Below are 24856 nucleotides of genomic sequence, written 5' to 3' on the forward strand. Positions count from 1 at the left end.
GGACAATGCTAGGAGTCCTAGTACATGGCATAAACACAGTACTAACCATAAGTAACAATGCACAAGCACCAGAAAAGAGACTAGATAAATGGGAGCTCCTAAAAATCAAACACTTATGCTTATCAAAAGACTTCACCAAAATCGTAAAAAGACAATCTACAGACTGGGAAAAAAAAAATTACTACGACAAATCCGATCTGAGTCTAATCTCTAAAATCTACAAGATACTTCAAAACTCAACAACAAAAAGACAACCCAATTAAAAAATGAGCAAAGGATATGAACAGGCACTTTTCCAAAGAAGATACTCAGGTGGCTAACACGTAAAGAAACGCTCATGATCATTAGCTGTTAGAGAAATGCAGATTGAAACTATAATGAGATATCATCTTACCCCAACAAGTCTAGCATTAATCCAAAAACACAAAACAATAAATGCTGGAGAAGTTGTGAAGAGTCTGGAGCACTTATCCACTGTTGGTGAGAATGTAAAGTGGTACAACCACTTTGGAAATTGATTTGGCACTTCCTTAAAAAGCTAGAAATAGATGTATCATACGATCCAGCTATCCAGCTCCTTGGAATATATCCTAGAGAAATAAGAGCCGTCACAGGAATAGATATATGCACACCCATGTTCATTGCAGCACTGTTCACAGTAGCAAAAAGATGGAAACCTAGGTGCCCATCAACAGAAGAATGGATAAACAAATTATGGTATATCCACACAATGGAATACTACGCAACAAGAAAGAACAACAAAGAAGCCGTGAAACATCTTTTAATGTGGAGGAAGCTGGAACTTATTATGCTGAGTGAATTTAGTCAGTCATAGAAGGACAAATCCTGTATAAGACCACTATTATAAGAACTCAAGAAAAGGTTTAAACACAGAAGAAAATGTTCTTTGATGGTTACAAGGGTGGGCAGGGAGGGTGAGGGTTATTTACTAACTAGATAGTAGATAAGAATCATCTTAGGCAAAGGGAAGGACAACACACACTACAGGGGAAGTCAGCACAACTGGACTAAACCAAAGCTAAGAAGTTTCCTGAATACTGTCAAACACTTTGAGAGACAGCATAGTAGGGGTAGGGGTCTGGGGAACATGCTTTCAGGGGACATCTAGGTCAATTGGCATAACAAAGCTTATTAAGAAAATGTTCGGCATCCTACTTTGGTGAGTGGCGTCTGGGGTCTTAAAAGCTTGCAAGTGGCCATCTAAGATGCATCAACTGGTCCCAACCACTTGGAGTAAAGGAGAACAAAGAACACCAAAGACACACGGAAAGTATTAGCCCAAGAGACAGAATGGGCCACATAAACCACAGACTTCATCAGCCTGAGACCAGAAGAACTAGATGGTGCCCAGCTACCACCAATGAACGTCCTGACAGGGAACACAACAGAGGGTCCCTGATGGAGCAGTAGAACGATGGGATGCAGAACTCAAATTGGAGTAAGAAGACCAGACTTAATGGTCTGACTGAGACTGGAGGCACCCTGGAAAGCATGGCCCCTGGACTCTCTATCACCCCAGAATTAAAACAATTTCCGAGGCTAACTCTTCAGACAGGGATTGGACTGGACTGTGGGACATAAAGTGATATTCATGAGGAGTGTGCCTCTTAACTCAAGTACATACAAGAGACCAAAGGGGTAGCTTCTGTCCAGAGGTGAGATGGGAAGTCAGAGAGGATTAGGAGCTGGTTGAATGGACTAGGGGAATCAGGAGTGGAAAGGAGGAGTGTGCTGTCACAGAGTGGGGTGAGCAATTAGGGTCACATAACAATATATGTATAAATTTTTGTATGGGAGACTAACTTGAAATGCAAACTTCATTTAAACTACAACAATAAAAAAAAATATTAAACAGAGTTACCATATGACACAGCAATTTCAATTCTGGCTATATAATCAAGAGAATTGAAAACATATGTTCACCTAAGAACTTGTATACAAATGTACATGGCAGCATTATTTGTAATAGCCAAAGAGTGGAAATAACCCATATGTCCATCAGCTGATGAATACATATACAAAACGTCTCATATGTTGTTGTTGGGTGACATTAAGTCAATTCCAACTCATGGTAACCCTATAGGACAGAGTAGAACTGCCACATAGGGTTTCCTAGTCTGTAATCTTTATAGGAGCAGATCACCAGGTCTTTCTCCAGCAGTATGGCTGGTAGGTTCAAAGCACTGACCTTTTGGTTACCAGCCTAGCACTTAACTGTTGTGCCACTAGAGCTCCTTAATATCCCTTCAATGGAATGTTATTCAGAAACAAAAAGGAATGAAGTACTGATACGTGTTACAATATGGTTGAAACTTAAAAACATTCTACATGAAAGAAGTCAGTCACAAAAGACCATATATTGTATGATTTCATTAAAGAAATGCTCAGGAAAAAAAACCACTGTCTTGGAGTCAGTTCTGACTCATAGGGACCCCACAGGGTTTCCGAGGCTGTAAATCTCTCCAAAAGCAGACTGCTGCATCTTTCTCCCAAGGAGCCACTAGTGGTTTTGAACTACTGATCTTTCAGTTAGCAGTGGATTGCTTTAACCACTGTGCCACCAGGGTTCCTTATAGATAGAGGCAGAAAGTAGATTAGTGGTTTCCCAGGGCTGGTGAGTTGGGAGGAAGTATGGGGAGTGATTGCAAATAAGTTTCTTTTAGAGCGGATGGAAACTTAGATTGTGGTAATGGTTACACAACTCTAAATATACTAAAAACCATTGAATTATACACTTTAAATAGATACATTTTATGGCATGTGAGTTACATCTTAATAAAGATATTAAAAAAGAGTACATAATATATGATTCCACATATATAAAATTCTAGGAAATACAAACAGAAAGCAGATCAGTGGTTGCTTAGGGATGGGAGGGTGGGGAGGGGATTGGTGGGAGAAGAGGGTTGTAAAAGAGCATGACAAAACTTTTTGGGGTGATGGATATGTTCACTGTCTGGATTGTGATGATGGTTTCATGGGTATATACATATATCAAAACATCAAATTATACACTTTTAAGTATGTACATTTCATTGTATGTTAATAATGCCTCAATTTTAAAAAAAGAACAAAAAAATGCAAGCAATTTGCTGGTTTACAGACTTTCACTGAGCACTGGTATAGTGTTAGACCCTAGGGATACAATGACAAGGCAAACATGGGCCCAACCCTCAGGCCACTCATACTCTGTCAGGGCACAGGCCAAAAAGAGCATATTATTGCAACTGGTATAATGTGAGCTCCTATAGAAATATGCCTGGTGGGCCATGGTTACCCTCATGGTGACAGATAGAGGGGACAGTGTTTGGGAAGACTTCCTGGAAATGGCGGTGCTTGTGCTCAGCATTCAAGGGCAAGTGGGAGTTGGAGGTAAAGGTGGGGTTTTATGATGACAGTGGTCTTCATTCATGATACTAATGTCAGAGGAAGAATCTTAGCCTGTAGTACATAGCTGTTACATCTCATTGGGGACCTGATTTTATTCATGCCATATCAAAGCTGTGCCTTTCCCCCACAGAAGCCACATCACAGTGAAACAGATCGTTGCATTGACATGCACCTTAACAATAAGTGCAAAACAAGGATATAACATCCTTCATTGTACTCTGCAGACTTGATATTATTTATTTGTCATTGTATATTCAAGGTCTATGCCTCCTACTACAGTATTTGCTCCATGAGGATCAGAACTGAGTGTCTTATTTACCACTGTTTCCCCAGCTCTGGTTAAGAGCTCAGCTGCCAACCAAAAGTTCAACAGTTTGAATCCACCAGCCGCTCTTTGAAAACCCTATGGGGCAGTTCTACTCTGTTCTTTAGGGTCACTGTGAGTCGGAATCAACTCGACAGCAATGGGTTTGGTTTGGTTTTGGGCCCCAGCAGGTAGCATTGTGATTGGAACATCGTTTGTTGTTATTAGCTGCAATTGAGTCCACCTCCCACTCACGGCAACCCCATTCACGATGTAACAAAACATTTTCCAGTCCTGCGCCATCCCCATGATCGTCTGCAGATCAGACTGTTGCAATCCATAGGATTTTCATTGGCTGATATTTTAAGTAGAACACCAGGCCTTTCTTCCTAATCTGCTTTAGTCTGGAAGCTCTGCTGAAATTTGTTCAGCATCATAGCATCAAGCAAGCCTCTACTGGTGGCTGTGTATGAGGTGCGTTGGCTGGGAATTGAACCTGGCTCTCTGACATTGAAGATGGGACTTCTACCACTGAGCCACCAATGCCTGGTGCATAGCAGGGCTTGATAAAGATTAATTGCTGGTGGCGCAGTGGTTAAGCGCTCTAATGCTAATCTAAAGCTTGGCGGTTCGAACTCACCAGCTCTTCTGAAGAAGAAATATGTGGCAGACTGCTTCCATAAAGATTACAGCCTTGGAGACCCTATGGGGCTATTCTACTCTGTCCTACAGGGTCGCTATGAGTCGGAATTGACTCAGCAAGAATGGGTTTGGTTTTGGGTTTTGGTTTTGCATTTGGATAGGCATGGAGCACATAGGACCACATTTGACTGACAACCTCAGGTATGGCTCAAGCTTTATGTGACAAGTGTAAAGTGAATCAGTCCAAGTGGCCCCCCTACTTTTGTCTGTCTCCTGGATTTGGCCCTGGTCCTTCCTGCTCCCATCCACCCTAGTTCTGCCTCCCATGTGTTTATCCTCATGGTCAGGTGTCAGGGGACTGTTTCTTCTGAAATGGGATCAGGACCGTCTGCCCTGGAGTGGGGCAGCACTAGCTTTTGGCCTGCTCTGAACAAATTGAGGGTCTTGGGCCATGACTCAGCAATTACTGAAGTGTTATTTCTCCTCCTCCTCCTCACCTCTAGCACTTCTGTATGCGACCATCTTTGGGAACGTGACGACCATTTTCCAGCAGATGTATGCCAACACCAACAGGTACCATGAGATGCTCAACAGTGTTCGGGACTTCTTGAAGCTCTACCAGGTGCCAAAAGGATTGAGTGAGCGAGTCATGGATTATATTGTGTCCACCTGGTCCATGTCCAGAGGCATTGACACAGAGAAGGTAAGGAGCACCAGGAGTTCAGTGCACCCCTTGCCCTGTGGCTTTGCTGGCTGAGCTGAGGCTCCCCGAGGGCAGTGCTTCTCAAGCCTGGCTGTGTGTCAGAATTCAGTTGGATAGTTTTGGATTTCCAGTTTCTCCTGCAGAGGTTTGATTTTGCTTCCAGCTCAGCCTTTCTCAAAGACCAACAATTAGGAACCATTATTTAAGAAATTGGAAAGGCAGGGTGCAGTCTCCCAGGAAGAGAGGAACCAGAAGTCTAATTGTCCAAGGCAGAATTTCCCGAACATATATGATGATAGGAATCAGGGCTAGGACGAGTGTGAGGCCATCAGTGTTACTGATTTTCCTATTGCTTCAAGCTCCAATATGTCACAGCTCTATTACTGATCCTATCTTTATTTAAAAATTTGGTATTTTTTCATCATGGAATTTTTGCATAATTTTTTTTTGTTGCAGTTTTTGCATTAAACTATTATCTTCATTATCAGTTTTTTGGCACCCCCTTAAATTTGCATCCCAAGCCAGTGCCTCACTTGCCTCACCCTAGTCCCAGCCTTGATAAGAATCCCGTGATGTGCTCATTTGAAACAGATTCTCCCCCCAGTCCTAGATCTATGGACTCAGAATTTGAGAGAGGGGGATAACTGGAAATGTGCATTTTTAACAAGTGTCCAGGTGATCCCTTCACCAGACAAGTCTGCAAACACCAATCAAGGGCTTGTGCCTTCTCATCAGCTGACTTGCCCAGAGCATCAGTTATGCCCCTCTGTAGGCTTGCGATTTCCCAGCTGTAAAATGGATATGGTGCTAAATCCTTGCTGTACTCTAAGAGTTGTGCTGCTCTAGATGCATTTCAATAAGGTAAAGAAGATTTCACGGTACTGGAAAGAACAAAAGGAAGATTCAGTTGACTTTCTGTTGTTCATATATGGATTATCTACTTTTGTATTTTCTATAAGCAAAGATTTAATTCTAGGTCGCTTTTTCTCTGCTTTTTAGTCTTTTCAACTGCACTTCCTCCCTGTATTGCCAATCTGTGAGTGCTCAGAGAATCTTGATTCCCTTAAATTTTAGAACTAGGAAAACCAAAAGATAATACCATTGCAAGAACACCTTATGACACATTCAAATCTAAATTCTAATGGCTTTGGGATTGGTTATTCATGCTTCTAGTCTTTCTCCATTGGAATAGTCAGTTGAGAGTTGACAATTTAAAAACGGAATGTGAACTAAATTTAACTGATCCTTGAAAGGAATGTTAATTTGCTTTGACCAATATCTGCCGTGATAACAACAACAGCAATGACACAGTGCCAGCTGTCATTTCTTAAGCATGTATTAAGTACAGATATTTTGCATTTACCCTAGCGCCTGGCCCTGCAGTAGTGCTTTATCTGCATTACCCCATTTAGGCTTCACGCTAACCTTGAGGAGGGAGCTGCTTTGTTTCTAGGGAGAGATGAGGACGCAGAGGTCCAATGAATTTTAGTAACTGCCCCAGGTCACACGGTTAAGAAATGAAAAAGCCAGGATTTGAACCCAGTTTTGTCTGACTTCAAAGCTTATGCTTTTCCTCCTATTACTCTTTTATTACTACTATTATTTAAAACATTTACTGGAGGGAAGAAGGATGAGTCCAAATGGAGTGGTTCTCATTTCTCAGTTTGGCAGGGCTTAGAGCAGGACCTAGCCCCTGGTTTTGCCAACCACCTGCCCCAGACTGAGCCCATTGTCTCTGCTCTTCTCTTTCAACAATGCCCTAGGGCCTATGCTGGGTGGGTGCCTCGCAGCTGATGGAGCAGAAAGGAACTTTGATCTCTCTGCCTGGGACTCCTTTTCCCAGGGGCCAGGATGCCTTTGTAAATCTGGTGTTCTGGGAAGCCGTCCTTCCCTGCTCTCCCTACAGTCGGGCTGGGCAGCTGCCCAAGGGAGACAGCCCTGTCAGCATTTATTAGCCCTCCTTTTCCCTTTCTGCTGTCTCTCTTTCCTGAAGGGCCTTAGGATTTGTCCCAGGTCCTGCTCTGATGGGAGAGGAAATAGCCACAAACTCACTGCTGAGCCCAGCTGGGCCTGGGGAGGCTATTCCTCCTGCCATTGGCTTCTGGCAGGCAACTGCTAGGGACAGACCAGTCCTGTGGTCCCACGTCTCTCCCTGGCTTCGCCTTCCCATGCTCTTCTTTTCTTAATTGAGGTAAATATGTATACATAACAAATCATTTGCCAATTCAGCGGTTTTTATATGTACAGTTCAGTGACATTAATTACGTTCATCATGTTGTGCAACCATCACACTGCCCTTTTCCAAATTATTCCACCACCATTACCAGAAACTCAGTGCCCCCTAAGCTGAGACTGCCCTGCCCATGCCCTTCTGGTTTAGAAGGGGTCATTGATGACCAGGGGAGCCAAGGGGGTGATGGGACCCTCCAGTTTTACCAGTAACTAGCTGGTGACCTTGAGCAGGTCATTTGTCCCTCTGAGCCTCAGTTTCCAGGTCTGTATACCTGGAAGCTAGATGACCTCTAAGGCCCCCTTTGGCTATGACTATCTGGACTTCAAAGCCTCCCTCAGGATGACTTACTGCTGCCTCTTCAATAACAACAAAACAATAGTCCACATGTATTGAGCCCTTGCTGCATGCCTGGCATTTGCGCCGGGACTTCACTCGCAACAGCTCGTGGAATCCTCAGGAGAATTCTACACTCAAGTTTGAAAACGAAGACTCTGGAAAGCTCACACGACTTCTAAGTGATGAAGCCAGGATTTGAATTCAGATCTGCCTAATCCTAAAGCCTATTCTCTTAACCACTATCCTGACCTCCCAGCCTGGGGGAGGCTCCTTCTGCCACCTCTTTGGTGACACCTCCTTGTCGCCAAGGCCCCCAAGGACCAGCAAGGATGGTACCTCCTCAGAACCAAGCAGCAGGGAATGTGGCCTGGGAAGGCTGTGGGGTCTGGGCTCTCAGGGGCCCTTCCACCACCCCAGTGTGGAGCCTGGAGAGCCGAGATGACGGATGGAGATGACTGACCGCCATGACAGTCTGCAGTTTCCCTACTCCAGCTCCCCTTGTCTCCTCACGTATACGCTTCAGCAACTCTGGGAATGGTGCCCATGAATAAAACATTGTCCCCATGCCAAGGCCTTATTCCACTAGCAGCCTCTGCCACCAAAGCCCCACCCAGGGGAAACCAAATATTTAAAAGTGAACTCACCTGGGGAATAGCTCTTGGTTCTGAACCACTGAACAAGGTTCTGTCATGACATGTGGAGCATTCCTCCCTCCCTGTGTTATGCTTGGAGAGAAGAGGACCCGTATGACGTCTGTATTTGTGCAGGAGTCTTGTTTTTAATGAGCCTTGAGGAGAGAGTACTTAGCAAGCATGCTGCCCAAGAGTTGGCAGTGTGAACTTTCCTTCCTACCTGGGTCAGTGGGCCCTCCACACTCACTTTCTCACCATCCTGCAAACTGAGAGCAAAAGACCTGAGGCACACAGAGAGAGGGGACCCACTGTGGGCCAGGCACTCTCCTGGGTGGTATGCTGGTAGATGTAATTTCGTTTAATTCTCACAAGTCAATGTTTAACCAAACCAATGGCGGTCAAGTCAATTCCAACTCATGGCAACCCTGTGTGTGTCAGAGTAGCACTGTGCTCCATGGGGTTTTCAATGGCTGATTTTTTGGGAAGTAAATCACCAGGCCTTTCTTCTGGGGTGCCTCTGGATGGACTTAAACCTCTGACCTTTTGATTAGCAGCTGAGCGCATTAACCATGTGCACCACCCAGGGACTCCAAGTCAATGTCAGTAGTCTAGATTTCACAGGAGAAACTGAGGTGTAGAGCAGTTAAGTAATTAGAGAGGATGGAGCTGAGATTTCAACAATCTGACCTCCTCTTTCCACTGCTATGCCTCCATGCAAAGCACAGGGGCCTCAGAGAAAGACAGGGATATGAGGGAGTCCATCATAGGCAAGGAGAGATTTGAGCTGGGTTTTGAAGGAGGCTGAGGGACTTCCAAATTCAAGGGTGAGGCCTAGATGCAGAGGCAGATGCGTTATGCTAAGGCAGAGAAGCAGAATGAGTAAGAACACAGCAACTCAAGGAAATGTCTTCATTGAGCATATTCAATTTTATGCCCCCAGCTTTGTTCACAGGCTAGGATGAGAGGAACGAAATGGACCTTTTAGAAATACTCTGATTTCTCTGGAAAAGTCCAGGTGAAGGTGTCTGTTGTGTTACTTCATGCTTGCTATCTAAGAAGCCATGCAATGGTTTCTTGCAAACACTTTGTCAGGGAAATGTTTTTTCGCTCTAGAAAAGACTGAGAATGTCTTCATTTATTTTGCCTTTAATTTTGGGATGTTGACGGCGCAATGGTTAAGTGTTCAGCTGATAACCAAAAGGTCAGCAGTTTGAATCTACCAGCTGCTCCTTGAAAACCTTAAGGGGGGGTTCTGCTCTGTCACTATGAGTCGGAATCGACTCCACGGCAAACGGGTTTTTTTTTTTGAGAGTGAAATTACAATCCCGTTGGTTTTGAGTGGCCACGTAGTATAGGAATTGGTTAGTGTCTAAACTAGATTCTGAAGTAAGACTACCTACTTAGAGATCCCAGCTCTGCCATTTCCTGGATGTGAATCTTTGAGTAAGTTATTTAACTTCTCTTTGCCTCAGTTTCCTCATCTGTAATATGGGCATACTAATAGCATTTACATCATAGGGTTTACTTGAGCATTAAATCAACTGATGCACATCACATTTAAAACGTAAAATCGCATCTTTCCGTGACTCTCCTATTCTTTTTCCCTTCTTTCTTGTTCTCCTTAGAATTTACCACCACATTTTATTTATTTTGCTTATTATTTGTCTCCTCCCACTAGATGGTAAGTTACTTGAGGGCAGGGATTTTTGTCTAGTTTGTTCACTGCTACATTCTAAGAGCCTAGAATGATGCTCAGCATGCACTAAGGTGCTCTATAAATACGGATTAAATGAATGAATGCCTCTAGAGTGCTTAGCAGTGCCTGGCGCATAGTAATAACGGTTCCTGTTGAGTGCACAGAACATCTTCTAGCACTAGCGCTATCTTGAACATATATTCTGAATGTGATCACTTTTCTCCTGGACTACTGCAGGAGCAACCTAACTGGAGCCCTTGCCTTCACTCTTGCCACCCTACACTCGGCACTCTACCCCACTCGGTAGCTGTAACAGGCCTTTTAAAATGTAACTCAGGTCAAGTCCTGCATTTCCCTGCTCAGAATCCTCCACTGTCTCCTATCACACTCAAAATAAAATCAAAGGCCTTGTCGTATCCTAAAGTCTCTGTACACTCTTGAGCATGGCGTTTTCTCTGAACCTTATCTCCTGCTCCTTGTACCTCTTTCACGTTGGCTGTTACTCAGTCCCCCTCAGAGGCTTTGTGTTTGCTATTCTGCTGGAGTGGAGCCCAGCATAGTTCTGCTAGGCACACATGGGGTCACCATGGGTTGGAACCAACTTGACAGCAACTAACAGTAACAACAACAGTTTGCTGGAATGTTCTTTCACATGGCTCACTCCAGCACATTATGCAGGGGTCAGCACAGATGTCACCTTCTCAGAGAGGCCTTCCCTGATCACCTTATTTAAGGAGCCCACATAGTCCAGACCCCTGACTCTCAGCCCCGTATCCTGCATTATTTTCTTCAGAGGACTTATCATGCATCTTTGTGGTCATTGCCTTTCCCTCCCACAAGAACATGAGCTCCTAAGGGCAGGGTCTTTGGCTGTCCTGGTCACCGGTGCCTAGCAGAGTTTATCTAGTCTAGTGGATGTTGCTTATGCCCTGGGGTATACGGGGCAGTGGGCTGGAGACCACAGCAGAACCTTGATGCTGTTTCTTCCTGTGCCTGGCCAGGTCCTGCAGATCTGCCCCAAGGACATGAGAGCTGACATCTGCGTGCACCTGAACCGCAAGGTATTCAAGGAGCACCCAGCCTTCCGGCTGGCCAGCGACGGCTGCCTGCGAGCACTGGCCATGGAGTTCCAGACTGTGCACTGTGCCCCAGGGGATCTCATCTACCATGCAGGCGAGAGCGTCGACAGCCTCTGCTTTGTGGTCTCTGGCTCCCTGGAGGTGATCCAGGATGATGAGGTGGTGGCCATCCTAGGTAGGTGTTGCCTTTGCTGGACACCTCTAGTGCCTGGGGTTAGCTTAGCTACTGGCAGCTCAATGACACTGCCACTACCAACCAGAGATTGCTCCATGGGGTAAGGCCAATTGTTAGCATTCATCCAGCTATCCAATAAACACATAGTTAAGTGCTTATATTTGAGTGCCTGTTTGAGGCAAGTCGTTGGAGGCACTTGGGTGTTTCAGTGACAAAAATGGGTTTTGTCCTCAAGGGGCTCCCAGTCTACTGGGAGAGATGAACAATTAAGCAGACAATTGCAATACAGTGAATACAGTGGTATTCAAGTGTCGGGAAAGCTTCCTGGAAAAAGTGACACCTAAGCTGAAATTTAAAAGTTGACAGTGAGTTAGCATGAAGAGGAGAAGGGAGGAATGAGTATTCTAAGTAGATGGGAAAGCAAGTGTGAAGCCCTGCAGGGGGTGGGGTACAATACGATCCATTTGAGGAGAAGGGACATCATGGCAGATGAGGCTGGAGAGGGAGGTAAGCGTGAGGCAGATCATGGCATGTTCTGTCAGCCAGGTAAAGGGGCTTGGATTTTAGTTGGGGAAGCCAATGAAGGGTTAAAGCAGAGGGGAGTTAAGACCAGATTTGTATTTAGAAACCTAACTGGAGTTACCGCTGGGAGAGTGGGTTGAAGGACAAAGTCTGGGGCAGGGAGACGAGTTTGGAGATGTGTTATCTAGGTACAAGTTAATGGTGGCCTTAACTTATCTGCTGGTGGGCAGATGGAGAGAAGCTGATGGAGTTGAGATGTTTAAAAAATGGAATCGACAGAACCTGATGATGGATTTGCTCTGGGGGAAGACGGAGCAGTCAAGGAGGACTGCAAGATTTCTCACCTGGAGAATGGGGAGGTGGTAGGCCATTCAGTACAACAGGGCACACAGGAGGAGGAGCAGAGGTAGGGCCATTGGGGGACAGGTTGGCATTTGAGATGTTAAGCATCAGTGACCTTTGGGAGATTGATTGGATTGGCTGAGGTAACTCCACAACAGCTCTTTTTTGGGACACATCTACCTCTTGAGGGGCAGGCAGTCATAATAATAGACACCATTTTTGGGTCATATATTCTGTACCAGGCATTTTACGTACAGATTCTCATTTAATCCTTACAGCAACCCTATGAGTTGGTTTTATTCTCCCCATTTTGTAGGTGAATCAAAGCTCACCTTTCCCAAGGCATCACAGCTGATGAGGTCCATGGAACTACCATCCCAGAATCCCTCTGACTCCAAAACCTCTGTTCTCATACATTTTGCAATACCGCAGTCTTAATGATAATTAATGTAGTTTGCTGACCCATTAAGTTGTCAGGCACTGCAAGACATTTTAGACATATGTTTTCTCATTTACATGTGATTTTACAGGAAACTAAGGTAGGGAGAGATTAAGTTACACTGAAGTTATAATTTAAATTGAAACCTAAGTAGAAACATGTTGCTGTTAGTTGTTGTCGAGTTTGCCCCAGACTTGTGGTGACCACATGCACAATGAGATCAAACCGTTGTGATCCATAGGGTTTTCACTAGCTGGTTTTAGGAAGTAGACCACCAGGCTTTTCTTCCTAGTCTGTCTTAGTCTAGAAGCTCTGCTGAAGCCTGTTTAACATGCTAGCAACACATAAGCCTCCACTGATAGATGAGTGGTGGCTGCACATGAGGTGCATTGGCCAGGAATCAAATTCAGGTCTCCCACATGGAAAGTGAGAATTTTACCCTTGAGACATCAATGTCCCCAGTAGATACATAGATATTATTGAAAAAGAAAGAATGCTCAAACTTTGTTCCCGCCTGACTTTGGAGTGCACAAGATAGCTCCCTTCTTGCTCATCTGGTCCCAAGCCAACTTGCCCTCTTGATTGCGTTCTGCTCAGGTCAAATATATATGATTTATATTCCTTCACATGTGCTGGCAGATGGTCAGAGGGAGACACGGGTAGAGATGGAGTGGGAGATGGAGGCTGAAACCATTTGGTAAAATAAGTGTTCCGGATTCGGTGGTATCCACTGAACTCTGCAGACCATAGTTATTCTGTTCTTGTTTTCCCCATCCACAGAGAAGTGATATTTGACTGTTTAAGGGAGAGACACATGAAGGTCAAAGCCATTGCTTTAGTATATCTGAAAGGAAAGGGTATTTTATCTTTATCTTTAATACTCATCAGTGTCCTTGAGAAAGAGGACTTTCCATTGGATGTTTGCCTGGCTGAGAAGAGTGACTAGTGACTAGTAAGTCTCCTTTATATTTGAATTTGAATGGACTCTGGTACAGAGCATAAGATCTGAGTTGTCTTTCCCCATCTTCCCACTTACAACTCACCTTTCCAAGGAATCTAGCCTAGGGACCAGCATCACCTCCCTTACATGTCCATGCACAGGGCATCCTTAATGATCTACCTTAAACAGCTGAACTATTAGCAGCTTGGTTTGGACACCTAACTCAGGCATGGAGGTCTGACAGAGCTTAAGAATGCTGAGGAGAGCAAACAGCCACTTCTGAGCATCTTCTCATTTCCCCTCAGCTTGTGCTTCCTGGAAGACGCAACCAGGGCTTGAGTCATTGTTAATTTACTTGGTCAACTGGCTGCTTCTCCAGACCCAGCCCTCTGCCTCGGACACTCCTGGGCATTCTACCTGCACCAGCTGTCAATGGGGACAGAACCTTGGAAATAGCGTGGCAGCTTCTAATTTGAAGTGGTTGCTGCCCTCAAGCTGCAGAGACTGAAGAAGGCATCTCTTTTGTGTCACCAGCAAATAAGCTAGGCCCAAAAAGTAGGTCCAAGTTCAGTTTCCTAAAAACCCTGTCAAATTTAAGAAGCTCTTACTCTATATAAGGATGAGACAAGTCCTTGGAGTCAATCTCAGCTCTGAGTCAAAAGGTATTAGAGATTCCAAGCTATTTCATCTCTGAAAACTTAAGTTCAGAGGTTTGTTGTTAATTGTTTTTCTCTAATATCATTTGCTCCATGATCTGAAATCTGTTTGTTCTTACAAAGGGGGTTCAAGCATCAAATGGGTGTTTAGAACTAGATCTTTATTGCCATTTAAAACTCTTCATTTCAATCCAACCAAGATTTGTTGAGTTCCTACTATCTGTCAGACACTGTCATAGGAATGGGGATATAGGCATGGGCCCCAATATTATCCTTGCCTTCAAGGAGCATCTGAAAGTGGAGGGGACTGGCATTAAATGGCAACAATCACCCTCCATGATATGTGTTGACACAGAGAGAATGTAGGTACTGCAGGAGGATCATTTATATGAGAATTATTGAGCAGCTACTGTGTATCTGGGAGCAGTGATGGTTCCGTGGTAGAATTCTTGCCTTCCACGTGGGAGACCTAGGTTGAATTCTCAGCTAATGCACCTCATGTGCAGTCACCACCTGTCTGTCAGTAGAGGCCTGCATGTTGCTATGATGCAAAACAGGTTTCAGCAGAGCTTCCAGATTAAGGTGGACTAAAGAAAGACCTGACAATCTGCTTCTGAAAATCAGCCAGTGAAAACCCTGTGGATCACATGAAATATGTAGAATAGGCAAGTGTATAGAGACCAAAGTGTATTACTGGTTACCAGGGGTGGATGAGAGGGAGAGGGAAAGGAAGACACAATACTTAGGGGACACTGAGCTTCTGTTAAGGGTGATGGAAAAATTTGGAAACTATTAATGGTAATGATTGAAAACATGATGAACATAATTAATGTCACTGAACTGTAAATGTGAAGAATGTAGAAATGGCAAATGTTTTGTTACCTACTAATTTACCACAATTAAAAAAACTAAACAAAACCGATGTATCACAATGGTCCAATCCCTAACCTATCATGGGGATGACGAAGGTGCAGGACTGGGCAGCATTTAATTCCATTGTGCATGAGGTTGCCATGAGTTGAGAGCCAACTCGATGGCAGCTAACAACAGCAATGACAACACTGTGTATCCAGTACTCCAAATGAGGAAGGAGAATATCCAGGGAATCCTTACTGAGTATAAAGCAAGAAGCTATGGAAAAAAGTCCAGAGCTCATCTATCTTATTCCTTTGCTCACTTGTCTCTTGTTAACAGTTCACTCATTTACATTCTGCCTTCTGCTAATTGGCTTCCTCCTTCTTGTTCTTGTATTCCACCCCAGTCTCTGTTTAATTTTAGCACAGACTCCAGGAATGAGGAATAGGGTCAGTATTCATAGCTGGATATGTTTAGTGTTAAGAACAGAACTCTTTCAAATGGCATTCCTCTAGAGCAGTGTTTTTCAAATTTTCTTGACCACAACCCATATACAAAATACATATTATGATGCAAACTAATATACTCACATGCACAGTTATACATAAAACTGGATATTTACTCTTGTTACATGAAATGCAACCCGATATTTTCTGTTAGATTCTATTCTCTTTCATTTAAAAAAAAAAAAGTTGATGATGTATCAGTAGTTTGTTTCTTTTAATCACTGAGTAGTTTTCCATGGTATGGATACACCATAGTCCCAATGTGTAACCACCATTTTGCATTCTTACCGTCAGTGTATGCGGTGCAATGAATTGCTTAATATGGCCCTTCTAGCCATAGTCTGTGACTCACTGCAGTGTCATGAGTTACTTAATATGACCCTTCTAGCCACGGTCTTTGTGACTCACACACAGTGATTGAGTGGTACTAGGCAAATAAGGTATATCAAACCTGCGATGATTGGGGTTATGTCAACTTGGCTAAGCCCTGAGTCCCAATATTGAATGGTAGTCCTCTGTTTTATGTGTTGTGGATCCAGACCTCTACGTGTTGATGAGGCAGGATTGGTGTAGGGTATGTCTTGGGTCACAGCCTTGCCAGAGGGCGTGGCTCAAGTCCCACCCTTACTCAAGTTACACACTTTCCGGGGGTGCAGCCTGCATCTAAGATATGTGTGTGTCCTGGCGGGGCTGTCTTTCTCTCTCTGCATCTGGATCCCACATCTGGTTCATGAGTAACTGATCTCCAGTTCTTGGGACTTGAGCCAGAAGCCTGCTGTCTGACCTGCCAATTCTGGGATTTGCCAGCCTCCACATCCCCATTGCCTGGTGGCCTATCGTCTGACCTAATTTGCAAGCTTCTGCAGCCTTGTTAGCCAGCAGCCTGTGGTCTGAACTGCTGGTTTGAGTTCATCAGCCCCACAGCCACATGAGTCAGAAGTATACGCCTGAACCACAGATTTGGGACTAGCCAGCCTCCACAACTGTGGAAGTCATTCACTTTATACGTTTTTGAGATTTCTGTGAGACGTTGCAATGAATTACGGAACCCAAAGATGGGAGGGAGAGTACTGAGGGGAGAGGGAATAGTTGATGTTAGAGATGATGGAGTGGTATAGCAGCTTGGAAGAAGTTGAACATTTGGGAATTCTTTAACCTCCACCTCATAGGAACCAGCTTTGTGCTGATCCTTATAAAAGAAATTATTTATTTACTCACACACAATGATCAAGTGGGACTATGCAAATAAAGTATATGAAGCCCTAACAAAGGGATTGGTCAGTTTTATCATCTTACTAGGCTTAAAATGAACCATCCCAGAGGCAGGAAGAGAGGATCTCACCACCACCAAGGAAGAAGAGCCAAGAGTAGAGTGTGTCCTTCCGACCCAGGATCCCTGTGCTGAGAAGCTCCAGGAAGAAGGAGATTGAGAGAGAGAGCTGTAACACTGAAAATGGCAAGAAGACGAGAAGCAGTGGCAGAGAAATGGCAGCAATAGAGGCAACAGAAGCAGGAAACTAGCAGGAGACCGGCAGGAGACACCGTGGTGGACTTCCTAACCCACAGAACACGAAAGCTGAGTGACTTCAGACAGGAGGCTTGCTGACGGAGTAGGGTGCCTCCAGGCACTTGATGGAGCTAGGTTTGCCTACCCATGGGAGCTGGAGCTGAGCAACTTTGGGCTGAGGCTTACTGGCAAAGTGGTGTGCCTTGGGGTACTTATTAGCAGAGCTAAAAGAGCTTTGTAACACTTGCCTGAACAGGGCAGAGGGGGAAGGGCAGGAGAGAGGTGTGCCTGAGGGCACAACGGAAAGAGGCAATCCTGATGGAAGAACTGTATCCTGAGCATTCCTGAACCTGAATTGTAACCTGTTACTTCCTTAATAAACCCCATAATCATGGGGGGGGGGGGGAGTGACAGTCATGACTCACTAAATTGCTTTCTTGACCTGCTCACAGGCACAGTTTAAAAACATAGTCCCACAAGCCTAGACAATATCTCTCTTGGATCAAAAGCCATGTAGTTCCTTGAGGATAGAGAACATACTAGATAATCTCTTAGTATCTCCTCTTCCTTTGCTATTCTCTGCCTGGTTTTTGTGATGACATCTTCCCAATTTCTTTCAGGAATTCTCTTTGCTATCAGTTATTGCTCTCTCAAATTTATTTTCTTGACTACTTGAAATAAATTTGAGCCTTTAACATGTGCATTTTATTCATTAGATTTTTTAAAACTAATTTTCTCCTAATTTTTAATAGATATCAGAATAGAAAGGCACAGATACCCATTTTGCCCATGCCCAAGTAGTACTATCAGCATCTGCAGGTATGTTGTTGTTTTTGTGTTATGTTACTTGACCAGACTTAGATGAGTCATGGACTACCATCAGGGCTGTTTTTAAGTGTGAGCTATCTCCCCATGTTTCTATCATATAAGTGATGAATGCAGCATTTAAATGGACATTATTTCCCTGTGATTTAGTCTACCTGTAGTACCTTTTATGGGTCTTGCATTTTAATACATAATATTTCTTTTAATCCTGGATCATCTTTTCTCTCTCTCTTTTCTCTCCTATTGGGCAAGACAGAAGTCTTTTTTTTTCTATTGCGGTAAATATATATGATGTAACAAAACATCTGCCATTTCAACAATCTTCACATGTACAATTTAGTGACATTAATTATTGCTTATCATGTTGTTTAACTTTCATCATTATCATTTTCCAAATTGTTTTCATTGCACTTGTGATGGTTAAGATTGTGTATCAACTTGGTTGGGCCATGATTCTCAGTGTTTATGTGTGATCACCCTCATGATACAATTTACTGTGAGTAGTCAATCAGCTGAAAGGGAGTTTCCTTGGGCATGTAGCCTGCATCCAAATATAAGTGGATCCTCTGGCTTTTGCCTGCTCTGGATCCTGCAGCTGCCTCCTGTTTGTCCAACCTCCAGTTCTTGGGACTTGAGCTAGCAGCTTGCCTGCCAATCTTGGGATTTGTTGACCTTCACAGCCTGTTAGTGGGAGCCCTATGCTTTGACCTGTGGATCTTGGGTTCACCAGCCCCTGTGGCTACGTGAATCAAGAGAAGCCTCTATCCTAATCCATGGACTTGGGATGTTCCAGCCTCTACAATCACGTGAGCTGGTTCCTTGATAAAGATCTCTCTCTATACGTATTTATATGCTTTACTGGTTTTTCTTCTCTAGAGACCCAGCCTAAGACAACCCTTTACAGAAACTCGGTGTCCTCTAAGCGATGAGTCCCTCTTTTCCTCTCCCTCCCACCCACCCTTGGTGACCAATAATAAACTTTCGTCTCTATACACTTGCCTATTCTAGATATTTCATATAAGTGGGATAATACAGTATTTTTCCCTTTGTGATGATTTATTTCACTCAGCATAATGTTTTCAAGGTTCATCCATACTGCAGCATGTATCAGGACTTCATTTCTCTTTATGTTGAGTAATATTTCATTGTATGTATATATCACATTTTATTTATCCATTCGTCTGTTGATGGACATTTCAGCTGTTACCAAATTTGAGCTATTGTGAATAGTGCTGCACTGAACATTGGTGTACAAGCATCTGTCTATGTCTCTGCTTTCAATTCTTTTGGGTATATACCTATGAGTGGAATTGCTGGATCATATGGTAATTCTATGTTTAATTTTTTAAGGAATCGCCAAACTGTTTTCTACAGTGGCTGTACCATTTTACAATCCCACCAGCATTGGATGAGGGTTCCAGTTTCTTCACATCCTCACCAATAAGACAGAAGTCTTATAGATCAGGTTGCATCAAGCAGTGGAGAGAACGCTGGACCAGGAGCTGGAGACTTAACTGTGGCCCTGGTTCTGCACTAACTCCCTGCAGGAATCACACTGATTGGATAAGTGTCTCTGAAGGCCTTCTGTGGGTTCTACTGAAGCCATCATACTGCATCATTTGAATGATTACACATCCCTCTCTCTCTCCTGTGAGCCCGAGCTCCTTTGATCCCGTATCTCAAGCATTCAGCAAGTTCCAGGGCCCAGCACAAGGAGGACAACAGGGGCTGTTTGCTCAACTGAATTGAACTGAAAGACAGGCAGAGCCTGGGTTGTGAAGGGCCCCATGGTCCAGAGTAAGGGTCTAGATTTTGTCCTGTAGGGATGAGAGGCCCAGAGAGAATTTTAAACAACAAATGACAAGAAGATTTGGGTTCCACAATACAGAGGCAGGAGGTTAGCTAGGAGGTTAGCTGGTGAGGACCCGAGTAAGGTGGTAGAAAGGATATGGGGAAGAAGAGTCAGGGTCCAGAGATATCAGAGTAGAAATAACCCCCAGAATGTGGGCTATAAAGGAGACAGAATAGTTTCTGTCTGTGACTGGATAGACAATAGGATCAGAGGAGGGGGGAAAGGAGGAGAAGAGGAAAAATGAGGGATTTATTTTGTTGAGTTTGTAATGTCTTTTTGGAACAGATCCTGGCATGGCTCTCAACATGGCTCTTCTGGACATGAGGATGGGCCAGAGCCTGTCCACGACTTAATGATTTTTGTGGAATAGGGTAGGATGGAAGGGCAGGAAAGCACAGGTAGGGGGCCTTTAACTACATTAGCTTAAACCATATGAAATTGCCAATTTTCAACTTTTTGACATGTCAAAATAATAATTATGTGAGAATAAACTTGCTAGTACCCTAAATACAAGATGATGAGGCTCTAGCCTTGGGTAGTGGCTCTGTGGAGTAGAAGTTAGGATTCGGACAGAGGAGGTATGGCATCCAGATGTAAAGAATAGTGTAAACCAAGACTTGGAGAAGGCAGGGGTGGGATGTGTTTTGTAACCACAAGACCAGTGTTTGAGGTGGAGCTGTGAGTCCTGAGGGCCAGTAGTGGGACATAGGACTGAAGAGGCAGGTCTATGAGCATGAGAACTAGGCAGTGGGGAACCACTGAAGGCAGTGGTTAAAGTATGACATTAGAGCTGTGATTTGTGAAGATTAAATAATTAGACATAGAAACACAGGGTATGTCTTATAGTAGAGGCCCAAGATATTAAGGTGCAGGCAGTAGAAATGGAGATAAGAGTGGGGTTTCCAGTTAAAATACAGGATGAAGTTGGGTGAAGTTAAATTCGAATTTCATTTAAACAATGAATAATTTCCAGCATAAGTATTTCCCAAATATTTCCTGGAACATACTTATGCTGAAAATATTATTTATCTGAAATTCAAATCTCACTGGGCATCCTGTATTTTTATTTGCTAAATCTGACAACCCTCGACTGGAGGGACAGGTGGAGAAGACATTCGGAAAGGATAGTCTCTAAGGGATAATAATAGGATATAGGGAGCAAATAGAGGGAGGTCAGAAAGGTAATTCTCATGTCTGGGTAAGTGGGGAAATGGATGTATTAGCAATAGAAAAAGGCTAAGTCAGAAGGAAGAGACTGTGAGAGAAGAAGGTGATAAGCTTTGTTTTGGCTTGTTGGATTTAAAGGCCAGTGGGGAATCCAAGTGGAGTGTCCAGTAGTTACTCAGAGAGGTGGATCTGGAACTGGGAAGAGAAGGCTGGGCCCAAGACAAAGATATAGTATTCAGAGGAAGGAATATGTAAGTGGAAATAAAAATGACAGACACAGAGAACATATGAATATTTTTCTGAATGATCATGTATTTCCGAGCACTTAAAAAGAAATGGGAGTGTAGCCACTCAGAATGCTCACAGTGAATTTTAAATGATATTATAAATTCTTATGATAAGTAAATTAAGTAAAATACAATTTTAAATACAATATGATCTCAGCTATTTGGGGGAAAATATTCAGAAATAAAAGCCCAAAAGCAGCTTCACTAACATGTTGTAGTGGATATCTTTGGTTTGTGAAACTATAGAAGATTTTAATTTTCTTCTTTTTATATTTTTTCTGGTTTTGAAGTCTTCTTTCAAGGAGCATATGCTACTTCCAAAATAAGAAAAAAATAAAAATTTTAAAATAAATCTTGAGAAATTCAGCATCATTCCAAGAATTTGAAAGAATAACATTTTATTTTTCAAATAGAATTGACATTTCCTTTGTCATTAACTGACTCAACCTAGAAAAAAATGGCATTAATTTTAGTATGTACTACCCAGCTCCCCTCTCTCAACAGATCTTGTAAAGGAGGATGGGCTTGATAATGATGACAGAATCGCTTATTTAACAAAGGTTTGGAATCCCTGAGAGGTGCAAATAGTCAATGTGCTCCGCTGCAACGGAAAGGTTGGAGGTTCGAGTCCATCCAGAGGTGCCTCGGAAGAAAGACCTGGTGATCTACTTCCAAAATTTTCAGTCATTGAAAACCCTGTGGAGCACAGTTCTACTTTGACACATGTGGTGTTGCCATGAGTCAGGGTCAACTTGACAGCAACTGGTTTGGTTAACAAAGGTTTTTAAAGAAACGAACAGAAAAATCTCTGTATAAATTTTAATCATTTTCTGAGATGCAGAAACTAAATCCTCCACAGAGATGCTTCCCAAGATTCTTATGAGCTGGTGGGGGTGCGAATCCCCCAGTGTGCTGCTACCATGGAGATGGATTGCTACACATTGCACTGGGAACTTGCCGGGTGAATATTAACTACCACACGCCGTGTAATATTGTTGTTTGCTCATGCTTAGCACAAGGGGAGGAGGCTGTGTTTAAGAGTTTCTCTAAACACTCCAACCAAGCACTAATATTCATACAGCATTCCATCAAGCTACAGTATGAATAATCCAGAACTTAAGAAATGCAGAAAATACTTGTACCGGGTGATGCGTACATTACCTGATGGAGAGGCAGGGGTGGGGACCAGGTTCTCTCTCCTAATTCTGTTTTTGCTTAAGCAGTTTAAAATCAGTTTGCAGTCCCTGGAGACACTGGCAGTCGAAAGAGTAATAGATCTTTTTAAAATAAATTCTCAGAACTTTAGTGCCTAGATATAGGGAATTGGTTAAATAATAAATTATTGTAAATCAAAGCAGTTGTTATGATGATGATACAAAGAAGTTTTACTGGCATGCAAAATGTTCCAAATATAGTGTTAAGTGAAGAAAAAAACAGAATATATAACTCAATAAGGAGCCCTGTGGCGCAGTGGTTATGCACTTGACTGCTGACCAAAAGGTAGACAGTCCAAACCCACCAGCCACTCTGTGGGAGAAAAGACCTGGCAATCTGCTCCTGTAAAAAGTACCGTCTAGGAAACCCTATGGGGCAGTCCTGCTCTGTCCTATAGGGTCTCTATGATTCAGAATCAACTTGATGGCACACAACAATAATGACATATAACTCAATAAATAGTAACCTCAACTATGTAGAAATGTGTATATGAATGGAAGAAAGATGCAAGCATACCAAAATGTTCACGGAAGTTTTCTGAATGGTAGCTTTAAGAGTAATTTTTATTTCCTATATTTCAATTATTTCCTACAATGCACAAATTTTCTTTTATATTCAAAAGGGGAAATTAAAGTCTAATTTTAGTACTCATCTGCAGCAATCTTGGAAAATTATTACCTGCTTTTGACGAAAGGATTGTGGTCTGTTTGCTTGGTGGAAAGACGTTCAGCTAATTTAATTTTATCTAATTGCAGTTGTGAAGAACAGAAGAATTGTCGTAATGTTTATAAGCAATTGCTTTAACTTAGCCATTCATGGCGGAGCCCTCACTCAGACAGAAGTGCCAACGTTGTTTGCTCATGCTCAGCACAATCCCCTGAACAAAGGCTTATGACCCATATTTGGGTGACGTTTAATACCTTCAAGGGGAACATTTGTATCATGTTGTTAGGTGCCATCCAGTCAATTTTCAACTCATAACAACCCTATGTGACAGAGTAGAACTTCCCCATAAGGTTTACCCAGCTGTGATCTTTAAGGAAGCAGATCATCAGGACTTTCTTCCATGGAGCCACTGGGTGAGTTCGAACCTCTAACCTTTTGGTTAACCACTGTGTGCCGCCAGGGCTCCTTAGAGCATACATTATCTTTAGTTCTTCATTTTTTAGTTTGTGTTTTCAGGTTTGCTTTCAGTAGGGTTATAGTGAATCACAGTAACTGCACAGTAGATCCCAGGCACTACAGGAGAACTGCTGAGCAGGCTGGCAGTGTGGCTGCTTGAGGACACCCAGGCCCTTGCACTTGGACTGGGATCAATCCTCTCCTTAAAGTCATCTGTTCAAAGGCATTCCAGTCCTTTTGTAACCTGGCCCACCTTACATTGTCCTACTGAATTTTTATTGATTTGTTCATTCCATAAACATGTAAACAAATAGACACACCCCTCTTAGAGCTCACAGTCTCAAGAAGGAGACAGACAAATAAATATTTTATAATACAGTGCCATGAGTTACAATAGGAGTAAGAACAGGCTGTTGTAGGAATTTGTAAGACAGGCATCTAATTCAGCCCAGCCATGAAAATCAAGGAAGGCTTCCTGACAGAGGTGATGTCTGAGCTGAGGCTTGCAAAATGAGTTGGGTTTCACCAGGTAAAGTAGTAATGTGGGGTCTGTGGATGAGGGTGGAGTAGGAATGGGATGGTGGTTTGGTGGAAATATTCAGGGCAGAGGGAACAGCATCTGCAAAGATTTGGAGACACAGCTGTGATTGAAGAGGAGGTGGTGTGACGAAGTGAGCAGGGCCTTGAATCACACTGAGAAAGACGGACTGAAGGTAGTGGGGAACCGGTGAAGAGTTGAAAGTCAGGTAGGGACAGAGTTGCATTTGTGTTTAGACGTTCCTGGCAGCTGTGCGGAGGATGACTGGAGAGAGCCTGGACAGGAGGCAGGGAGACCAGTGACAAGGATGCTGAGAGGTGAGAGTGGCCTGAACTGATTTAACAGCTATAGAAAGGGAGAAAAGTAGACAGATCCAAGAGCTATTTGATAGACAAAATCATCCCAGTTGGTCATTTATTGGATACGGAGATGAGCGAGACAGAGGAGTCTGGAAGGACTCAGACAGCTTTCACTGGGATGGGGAACTCTGGAGAAGGAGCAGGCTCACCTGGGAGGGGGGCAGCTTCCGTGTTTAAATCTGTGAGTCTGAGCAAAGTGGAAGTATCCAGAGGACAATTCCAGACTCAAAAGAGAGATCTAGCTAGAGATATAAATCTGGGATCATTATGATTCAGATGACAACTGCAGACAGGGGAGGAGAAAACCCACGGGCAGAATGGAGGGTAAGAAGTGATGAGACCTAGAACAGAGCCTTGAGGAGTATCCATGTATATAGGAATGCATAGGAGTGTGAGAAGGATGCCAAGGGGATAGAGGAAAAGATCAGGAGAGTGGGATATAGCGGAGGCCAAGGAGAGGAGGAAGTTAGCATTTTCAAACATTACAGAGCCATAATTCTTGGAATACATGAT

General features: G+C 43.4%; 1 protein-coding gene across 2 annotated transcripts in view; it reads left to right on the forward strand.

The window, feature by feature from the left end:
- The window catches only part of KCNH1 (potassium voltage-gated channel subfamily H member 1), a 636098-nt gene that overhangs the window by 434408 nt on the left and 176834 nt on the right, over window positions 1-24856 (forward strand). For both annotated transcript variants that reach the window (XM_004375180.2, XM_004375179.2), the window contains exons 8-9: window positions 4861-5060; window positions 10959-11211. In XM_004375180.2, the coding sequence (XP_004375237.1) occupies window positions 4861-5060; window positions 10959-11211 (453 nt within the window). The remainder of the gene's footprint in view (window positions 1-4860; window positions 5061-10958; window positions 11212-24856) is intronic.

Source organism: Trichechus manatus, unplaced genomic scaffold, assembly GCF_000243295.1.
Source record: "Trichechus manatus latirostris isolate Lorelei unplaced genomic scaffold, TriManLat1.0 scaffold00035, whole genome shotgun sequence".
Taxonomy (NCBI): domain Eukaryota; kingdom Metazoa; phylum Chordata; class Mammalia; order Sirenia; family Trichechidae; genus Trichechus; species Trichechus manatus.